This window comes from Polypterus senegalus, chromosome 3, assembly GCF_016835505.1.
Source record: "Polypterus senegalus isolate Bchr_013 chromosome 3, ASM1683550v1, whole genome shotgun sequence".
In the NCBI taxonomy this organism is placed as follows: Eukaryota; Metazoa; Chordata; class Cladistia; order Polypteriformes; family Polypteridae; genus Polypterus; species Polypterus senegalus.
In genome coordinates, this window is record NC_053156.1 from 183,076,060 (window position 1) to 183,086,694 (window position 10,635).

General features: G+C 40.0%; 1 protein-coding gene across 1 annotated transcript in view; it reads left to right on the plus strand.

The window, feature by feature from the left end:
• The window catches only part of galnt2 (UDP-N-acetyl-alpha-D-galactosamine:polypeptide N-acetylgalactosaminyltransferase 2), a 296,051-nt gene that overhangs the window by 257,657 nt on the left and 27,759 nt on the right, over positions 1–10,635 (plus strand). The window contains exon 14 of the mRNA XM_039748294.1: positions 4,013–4,139. Coding sequence (XP_039604228.1) covers positions 4,013–4,139 — 127 coding nt within the window. The remainder of the gene's footprint in view (positions 1–4,012; positions 4,140–10,635) is intronic.

A 10,635-nucleotide genomic window follows, 5' to 3' on the forward strand; every position in this document is an offset into this window, starting at 1 on the left:
AGATGTCTGGCTCTGGACACCGATGTCTATAAGGTTTTGAATGGTATAGCGGATGTTCGCCAAACCGATCTTGCACAAACAAGGACAAAAAAAAAGTACAAAAACAACAAAAAAGTGCACTGAAAAGGAGAGCCCTGATCCGCTGGGACCATGCGTGCCGCCATGCTCCTAGCTTAATCGAAGTAGGCTTGGCACTTTTTATAACTTTTTGGTTAGTACATTAGAAAAATTATTGGTGTTTTTGGTAAATTATGCACATTATATTATATATCAAAATGCCGGCAGTCTCAAATTCTAGCCCGATAAACATTATAAATATACCGAAGAGACACTTTTAAGGAAATTTAGAAAATTTTGCTTGGAGAAGGGGGTTGGCTTAAATACCGGTCATCGGCAAATACATGTAATTTAGTAGGTAGAGAAGGGGTTCGGCTAATATACCGGGCTGGCCTGTATTCGGGATCTACGGTATGTTTAACACTAGAATTACCAGAGCCTACGAAAAAACTCGTAATTCCGTCCCACCTTAAACTGCTTCTTAAATCCCTTCACACCTCTCCGCCAGCGCCCTTTGTCTTCTAAATGTGCTGATAAAGAAAGCCGGCTATTCCATCCCCCCACCAATTTAGAACGTGCATGAACTTCTCTCAGCTCATGCCTTGATTGAGTATCTGGGAGTGAAGTGGAGTTTTAGAGTGAAATAATAGATCGTTGTTTGGAACACACGCATTTCATGTCTGTTCCGTTTCTACAGTAATCTGTGTCAACACATTGTTAAAACAGAAACTTTTTTATATTCTAGTAGTAGATGACAAAATGTAGGCATAAACTATATAATGTATGAAGCCTGAAGTCCAAATAGCAAAGAAACATTTTCACAAGAATAACACAATTGCACTTTTATTCAAACATATAACTGCAGAAACAAAAGCGCTTAACATGCGACATTGACACCAGTTTACTGTAACTGACTCCGTGGTTCAATAGATCAGCCCCGCTTGGAATCAAGGGTCACGGGTTCGATCCTCGCCCTCCTTTTGAGAAGTAAACTGCTCTTAGTCTTACTGTTTTAGAATAAAAGCATACATTTGATTTCAGTCTGTAACAGCCGGTGCAATTTATGATCTTTGTAAAGGTTAGCTTTTTTTTTTTATTCACTTTTCACTCTCTCAGTCGCGTTCAGAATCAATCCATACAACCCCATCTGACACGGCTGTTTTCACTAAAGCGCTATAGCTCTGCAGTGTACCACGATGCATACTAACGCTACCGGTTCTGACACACAAGCGCTGGCGAAGCTGCCTTCTTCGTATCTCACCGTCACTTGCTTTTCTTTTTATTCAGTTTTATTGAGTGTTCCTGCCAGTCCCGCATGTTGCTGTATGCTTTTCTTTTGTACTCCAGGACATGCAGAGGAAAGAATGGTAAAGACCAGTAACCGGCTATATGCAATCATCAGACACTCCCCATCTGCCCGTGTCGTTCAAACACAGGAACATATATTGGTGTAAAAGTATAACAAAAGTGCACTTTTATTCAAGTGCACTTTTTCCATCGCCTTTTCCTGTAAGAAGCAGTGTACACACTTCTCTCTATGCTGTGGTTTCTATTACACACCTGAAAGAAAGAGACAATACATATGAACATATCCAGCATACAGCAACATGCGGGACTGGCAGGAACACTCAATAAAACTGAATAAAAAGAAAATCAAGTGACGGTGAGATCGAAGAAGGCAGCTTAGCCAGCGTCTGTGTGTCAGAACCGGGTGGGGGCGTTAGTATGCATCGTGGTACAAGCAGAGCTATAGCGTCTGTATTCTGTTTCTTTTGTACTCCAGGGCACGCAGAGGAGAGAATAGTAAAGAGCAGTAAGTTCGGCGCTATATGCAATCATCAGACACTCCCCATCTGCCCGTTGTTTTGTTATACTTTTCAATACTTTTATACTGCTCAAGCGGGCATGCTCAAAAATACACGTGTAATGCCACGAAAAGTGCACGCAGACACTTCATTTCGCAAACAAAACAAGTGCACTTTTATTCAAAACTACCTGTATAACCGAAGAAAAAGAAAGCAAGTTACAGTAGGCGATTGATCGACATCTTGCATGGTGCAATGCTAAGAAGTGCAGATTTTCATTCCGTGCTATATAAAATCATCACATTCAAATATTAACAGTTCCACACACCCAAGGACCGTCCTTCCTACATTTACGACACGTGTACTTGTTGCCGTGTACACACCTCTCTGTGCTATGGTTTCTATTACACTGAATGAGCACCTGACACTGTACTTTCTTCCCTGGGGAAGGTCCCATCAGAGAATTTCCAGTTCCTGCATAAATTCACACCCGATCTGGCGCTGTTCGTTTTCAAATAATATTGCATTAGTGCGATTATATTTTCACATATATTGTCTCTTTCTTTCAGGTGTGTAATAGAAACCACAGCATAGAGAGAAGTGTGTACACTGCTTCTTACAGGAAAAGCGATGGAAAAAGTGCACTTGAATAAAAGTGCACTTTTGTTATACTTTACACCAATATATGTTCCTGTGTTTGAGCGACACGGGCAGATGGGGAGTGTCTGATGATTGCATATAGCGCCGAAGTTACTGGTCTTTACCATTCTTTCCTCTGCATGTCCTGGGTACAAAAGAAAAGCATACAGCAACATGCGGGGACTGGCAGGAACACTCAATAAAACTGAATAAAAAGAAAAGCAAGTGGCGGTGAGATACGAAGAAGGCAGCTTAGCCAGCGTTTGTGTGTCAGAACCGGGCGTTAGTATGCATCGTGGTACACTGCAGAGCTATAAGCGCGTCTTTAGTGAAAACAGCCGTGTCAGATGGGGTTGTATGGATTGATTCTGAGCAGCGACTGAGAGAGTGAAAAGTGAATAAAAAAAAAAGCTAACCTTTACAAAGATCATAAATTGCACCGGCTGTTACAGACTGAAATCAAATGTATGCTTTTATTCTAAAACAGTAAGACTAAGAGCAGTTTACTTCTCAAAAGGAGGGGCAGGATCGAACCCGTGACCCTTGATTCCCAAGCGGGGCTGATCTATTGAACCACGGAGTCAGTTACAGTAAACTGGTGTCAATGTCGCATGTTAAGGCGGCTTTTGTTTCTGCAGTTATATGTTTGAATAAAAGTGCAATTGTGTTATTCTTGTGAAAATGTTTCTTTGCTATTTGGACTTCAGGCTTCATACATTATATAGTTTATGCCTACATTTTGTCATCTACTACTAGAATATAAAAAGTTTCTGTTTTAACAATGTGTTGACACAGATTACTGTAGAAACGGAACAGACATGAAATGCGTGTGTTCCAAACAACGATCTATTATTTCCACTCTAAAACTCCACTTCACTCCCAGATACTCAATCAAGGCATGAGCTGAGAGAAGTTATGCACGTTCTAAATTGGTGGGGGATGGAATAGCCGGCTGCTCCTAGCTTCTCTTTATCAGCACATTTAGAGACAAAGGGCTGGCGGAGAGGTGTGAAGGGATTTAAGAAGCAGTTTAAGGTGGGGCGGAATTACGAGTTTTTAAGTAGGCTCTGGTAATTCTAGTGTAAGTTATATAACAACACCTATTTTATATTCAAATTTTATTTTGAACAAAATATATTTCTATTTTATCATTATTGATAAGGTGCATGGCTTCAGTCAAAACTGCTTGCTGTTTTTTACATACATTTTGATCTTGTAGTCCTACACATCTTCAGGGACTTAGATTAGATAGATATTCAGATGTTGCACTTTTAGTTTTACTTTTGGTGTTTAAAATGGGTATACAATTACATGTATGTATGCGCAAGGGCAGTGGAAAGTTCTATATGCAGCAATGCCAAATTAGCTGTCAAAAACCAACTGTTGAATGTGTTTTTGAAAATTTCATATTGCCTTTTTGATTCATCTCTTTATTAACCACTTATGATTATTTAAAGTAAGCAATGATCATATTTATGATTCACATTGCATTTTTGGTCCATTTTAAACAGGGTTCCTGATCATCAAGATATAGCCTTTGGTGCTCTGCAGCAAGGTAGCAATTGTTTGGATACTCTGGGCCATTTTGCTGATGGTGTTGTCGGCGTTTATGAATGTCACAATGCTGGTGGAAACCAGGTATGTAGAGATTCAGTTCTCAAATTTAATCACAAAACTCAAACTACTAAAATATTTATATAGTACTGAAAATGCCAGCCCCAGGTGAGTTTCTGTAAATTATTTTTTTTTCTTTAAATATATATTTATTCATATTCATAATATGAACTTTTTCATAGTCGTCATGTTGCAATATATGTATATTAAAATGAAGCTTGCCAGTTCTTATTGACAATATACAGTAAGTGTCCATTTTTACAGCTATAACATGGTTAAAATAATGTACTGTGGACTTGACCCGGACACAGACAGGCGGACATGTTGTTCTTCAACCACCACACGTGTTTATTTACAAATATGTACAATTCTTATGGTCACTCAGATCCAGTCCAATGTGCATAAACCCCAACACACAGTCCTGGCCTCACAATGCCTTCTCAGGCCGCCTCCACACCTCTCTCGTGCCTTGTCCTTCTTCCACCCGACTCTAGCCCTGAATGAAGGGAGACGGCCCCTTTTATACTCTCCCGGATGAGCTCCAGGTGGTTCCCGACATTCCCCTCTTGGCCACGCCCCATCATGGCGGAAGTGCCGGCTGTCCTCCCTGCAGCTCTCTGGGTATTCTTCTAATTCTTCCCCCAGCACTTCCTGGTGTGGCGGAAGTGCTGAGGCAACAGGTCCCCAAGGCATTGGGGCTCCTCCTGGCGGTGACCACGAGCCCCTGCAGGGTGGGGCTTCCATGCCCTCAACTCATGGCCCCCGAAGCAACCAGGAAGGCGGCCCCCACGTGATCCAGGGTGGGCGCAGACCCACATCCGGTCCCTCATGGCGTCCCGGCCGGGTCGTTGCCTCTGGCATCCTTGACAGTACATTACTATAAAATTTATATATACTGTGTATATTTTCAGTTAACTGTTCTTTAAATCACTTGCATTAGAAGTTTAAACGAAATAAATTTATCAGTTCTATGGTTAAATTTGCACTTGAAAATGTATTTCCCTTACTGAACTTCAAATCCAAATGTTTTCTTAATAAAGTTAATTTGGATAGAGAAATTAAGACAGTATTTAAGCTTTCTTTCTTTCTTTAACAAAAGTAAAACATGCTAAACAAAGCTTAGTTTGGGAGCATTTTCAAGTCAGATAACGTTTAATTGGAAATTGTGGATCCTGACTCAACCACTTAACACTAGAACTACCAGAGCCTACGAAAAAACTCGTAATTCCGTCCCACCTTAAATCGCTTTTTAAATCCCTTCACACCTCTCCGCCAGCGTCCTTTGTTCTCTAAATGTGCTGATAAAGAGAAACTAGGAGCAGCCGGCTATTCCATCCCCCCACCAATTTAAAACGTGCACAAACTTCTCCGAGCTCATGCCTTGATTGAGTATCTGGGAGTGAAGTGGAGTTTTAGAGTGGAAATAATAGATCATTATTTGGAACACACGCATTTCATGTCTGTTCCGTTTCTACAGTAATCTGTGTAAACACATTGTTAAATCAGAAACGTTTTTTATATTCTACTAGTAGATGACAAAACGTAGGCATAAACTATATAATGTATGAACCCTGAAGTCCAAATATCAAAAAAAACATTTTCACAAAAGATACAAATATAACACTACAATTGCGCTTTTATTCAAAAATATAACTGCAGAAACAAAAAGCCGCCTTAACATGAGACATTGACACCCATTTATTGTAACTGCCTCTGTGGTGCAATAGATCAGTTCCCGCCTGGGAATCAAAAGGTTGCGAGTTTGATCCTGCACCAGTCCGTTTTGAGAAGTAAACTGCTCTTAGTCTTACTATTTTTGAGTAAAAGCATACATTTGATTTCAGTCTGTAACTGCCGGTGCAATTTATGATCCTTGTAAAGGTTAGCTTTGGTTTTTTTCATTTTTTTTTATTCACTTTTCATTCTCTCAGTCGCGTTCAGAATCAATCCATACAACCCCATCTGACACGGCTGTTTTCACATAAAGACGCACTATAGCTCTGCAGTGTACCACGATGCATACTAAAGCCCCCCGCCCAAAAAGGGTTCTGAGACACAAACGCTGGCGAAGCTGCCTTCTTCATATCTCACCGTCACTTGATTTTCTTTTTATTCAGTTTTATTGAGTGTTCCTGCCAGTCCCCGCATGTTGCTGTATGCTGTTTCTTTTGTACTCCAGGACATGCAGAGGACAGAATGGTAAAGAGCAGTAACTTCGGCGCTATATGCAATCATCAGAAACTCCTCATCTGCCCGTTGTTTTGTTATACTTTTACACCAACATATGTTCCTGTGTTTGAGCATGCTCAAAAAATACACGTGTAATGCCACGAAAAGTGCACACAGACACTTCATTTCGCAAACTAAATAAGTGCACTTTTATTCAAGACTACCTGTATAACTGAGGAAAAAAGAAAGCAAGTTACAGTAGGCGATTGATACGACAGCTTGCATGGTGCAATGCTAAGAAGTGCTGATTTCCATTCCGTGTTATATAAAATCATCACATTCAAATATTAACAGTTCCCACACACCCAAGGACCGCCCTTCCTACATTTACGACATGTGTACTTGTTGCAGTGCACACACCTCTCTGTGCTATGGTTTCTATTACACTGAATGAGCTTTTTACAGGAAAAGGCGATGGAAAAAGTGCACTTCAATAAAAGTACACTTTTTTTATACTTTTACACCAAAATATGTTCCTGTGTTTAAGCGCCCCCCCAATTGGGTTCTGACACACAGACGCTGGCGAAGCTGCCTTCTTCAGTATCTCACCGTCTACTTGATTTTCTTTTTATTCAGTTTTATTGAGTGTTCCTGCCAGTCCCCGCATGTTGCTGTATGCTGTTTCTTTTGTACTCCAGGACATGCAGAGGAGAGAATGGTAAAGAGCAGTAACTTCGGCGCTATATGCAATAATCAGACACTCCCCATCTTCCCGTGTCGATCAAACACAGGAACATATGTTGGTGTAAAAGTATAACAAAATTGCACTTTTAGTCAAGTGCACTTTTTCCATCGCCTTTTCCTGTAAGAAGCAATGTACACACTTCTCTCTATGCTGTGGTTTCTATTACACACCTGAAAGAAAGAGACAATATATGTGAAAATATCATCGCACTAATGCAATATTATTTGAAAAGCAACAGCCAGATCGGGTGTGAATTTATGCCCGAACTGGAAATTCTCTGATGTGGGACCTTCCCCCAGGGAAGAAAGTACAGTGTCAGGTGCTCATTCAGTGTAATAGGAACCATAGCACAGAGAGGTGTGTACACTGCAACAAGTACACATGTCGTAAATGAAAGGAAGGACGGTCCTTGCGTGTGTGGGAACTGTTAATATTTGAATGTGATGATTTTATATAGCACGGAATGGAAATCAGCACTTCTTAGTATTGCACCATGCAAGCTGTCGTATCAAAAGAAACAGCATACAGCAACATGCAGGGACCGGCAGGAACACTCAATAAAACTGAATAAAAGAAAATCAAGTGGACGGTGAGATCTGAAGGCAGCTTGGCCAGCGCTGTGTGTGTCAGAACCGCTTGGGGGTGTTGGGGGGGGATGGGGGTGGGGGTTAGTATGCATCGTGGTACACTGCAGAGCTATAGCGCGTCTTTATGTGAAAACAGCCGTATCAGGTGGGGTTGTATGGATTGATTCTGAACGTGACTGAGAGAATGAAAAGTGACTTTAAAAAAAAAACCAAAGCTAACCTTTACAAAGATCATAAATTACACCGGCTGTTACAGACTGAAATCAAATGTATGCTTTTATTCTAAAATAGTAAGACTAAGAGCAGTTTACTTCTAAAAACTGAGTGGTGCAGGTTCAAACTCGCGACCTTTTGATTCCCAGTCAGCAGTTGATTCAATTGCGCCACAGAGGCAGTCATAATAAACAGGTGTCAATGTCGCATGTTAAGGCGGCTTTTTATTTCTGCAGTTATTTTTGAATAAAAGCGCAATTGTTGTGTTATATTTGTACCTTTTGTGAAAATGTTTCTTTGATATTTGGACTTCAGGCTTCATACATAATATAGTTTATGCCTACATTTTGTCATCTACTAGTAGAATATAAAAAACGTTTCTGTTTTAACAATGTGTTTACACAGATTACTGTAGAAACGGAACAGACATGAAATGCGTGTGTTCCAAATAACAATCTATTATTTCCACTCTAAAACTCCACTTCACTTCCAGATACTCAATCAAGGCATGAGCTTGGAGAAGTTCATGCACGTTCTAAATTTGTGGGGGGATGGAATAGCCAGCTGCTTCTAGCTTCTCTTTATCAGCACATTTAGAGGACAAAGGACGCTGGCGGAGAGGTGTGAAGGGATTTAAGAAGCAATTTAAGTTGGGACGGATTTACGAGTTTTTTCATGGGCTCTGGTAATTCTAGTGTTAGCACTAGGATCACCAAATATTTTTTCATTACTATGACCACCAAGGATAAACCAAGTGGTGTCTGAATCATTTTCTTCAACCTGAATGCTCATTAACTTCACAACCTGATAATGCATTCCTAATGCCTTACCCCCAAAAGCCACAAATAGTCAGATACAGCATGAACAAACATGTAAACAATTTCATTGCACATAGCATGTACTATTTGCAAATATTTTCCCTTTACATGTTAGCATCATTTTTTAATTAAAAAAAATAAAGAAACTCTGGAGTGCATTGCCAAAAACCACTTCAGTATCCATTAGTGAAAAGTAAAACAAAGCATTTCAATCAGCTGGGCACATAAAATAATGAATGAAATAAAAATATTTTTTCTGTATAAATAGATTATAAAAATTACACACATACTTGCATTTTTCATTGATTGTGTAGGTAGGTGGCAAGCAGCATGACAAACTGATTAAATTATAAAATTGTCTGTTTTGTTAGTCTTTATCACTGAGAAGAGCTTCTCACGCAGATATGTGGTACCAAACATGCACAAGGTTCGAGCCGCATGTAGACGGACTTTTTTTGTTCTTCAAAGTCACCAAAGCGCGGCAAACTCAGTGCGCCAGTTTATCAGCAAAGTGCGTATTTGGGAACACCGTAGTGACGACTTGGTTTAACATTACTTGGTAACAGGGAAAGTGGGGCAAGTGGTTGTGTCTCCCATAAAAGCAGCCTCAATTGAAATCACTTTGTGATTGTGCACGGGTAAAAACGTCCGCTGAAGTGTCAGATTCTTATTTAATTCTTCTGCTTTCTGTATCTTCTGCATTGCATTCAGGTCTTTCAGGTTACCCTGATGTTTTGTTTTATAGTGCCGTCTTAGATTAAATTCTGTAATTACAGCCACAATAGCTCCACAAATGAGACACACGGGTTCAGTAAACATATACTCAGCCTCCCATCGGTTTTAAAGGCTCTATTTTCAGAATCAACTTTTCTCTTCAGCATCGTGTGAGCTAGCGTTGCATTATGGGATCTGTAGTTTATTGTGTTACCAGCGCTTCATATACCCGGGCTTTAATAACAATAATACAGTATATAAAATGATCTCATGGGCGGATATAATTACACTGGCCGGATGTGGCCTATGCCCTTGAGTTTGACACATATGGACTAAATAGAACTTGAAAAGATATATTTTTCAAATGTGATCGCACAATTCAGATAGAGTTGACCAAGCAGTACAGCCTGCATGCCTCAATTAGTCATCCTCCCCTCGCTCTTACTTTTTTACCGTTCATCTAATGAATACACTGAGTATGGCTTTACCAAAACAATCATTGATGGCGAATAAAGTATCCATTATTCGAGTATGTAGATCGGGTTATATATATATACATATATATATACCCGCAGATCGCAGCGGAGAAGTAGTGTGTTAAAAAGCTAGAAAAGAAAAGGGAACATTTTAAAAATAACGTAACATGACTGTCAATATACAGTATTTGTTTTGGGAGTGTTACTGAGTGTTGCGGTCATCAAGGATTTGATTATCATTATTTCTTTCAGTCAGGTTCGTATTTGTAGGATGTGTTGTGTTCAAGTTACATTCCGTGTTTGTCAATCGCTGTAAAGATGACAGGTTTCATTCATCGATTCGTTTCTTACTGCATCAATAAACAGCTCGTCTTCTTCTTTATCTGAGACCTGACACACTGCATGCACGGGTTTTTTTTACACTGTCTTCCTTTAGCGGGACATTGACTTAAATACAGCCATGGACATAGCACAGCTGGGAACCTTCGATGCATGTACACCGAAGGCTCACGTGAACTGGACGAGTGCACAGATAAAAGCAACAGTTCCAAAGAGCGTTGAACAAAACCAATTACACAATTGAAAAGGCAGCAAAAAATATGAAGCGCCTCATACATACAAGCATATTCATAAATCCAACTACTGCAGAAACAAAGCACACGCGTTGGAAAAGTCAATGTCCCTAAAGGAAGACAGTGTAAAAACCCGTGCATGCAGTGTGTCAGGTCTCAGATAAAGAAGACGACGAGCTGTTTATTGATGCAGTAGGAAACGAATCGATGAATGAAACCTGTCATC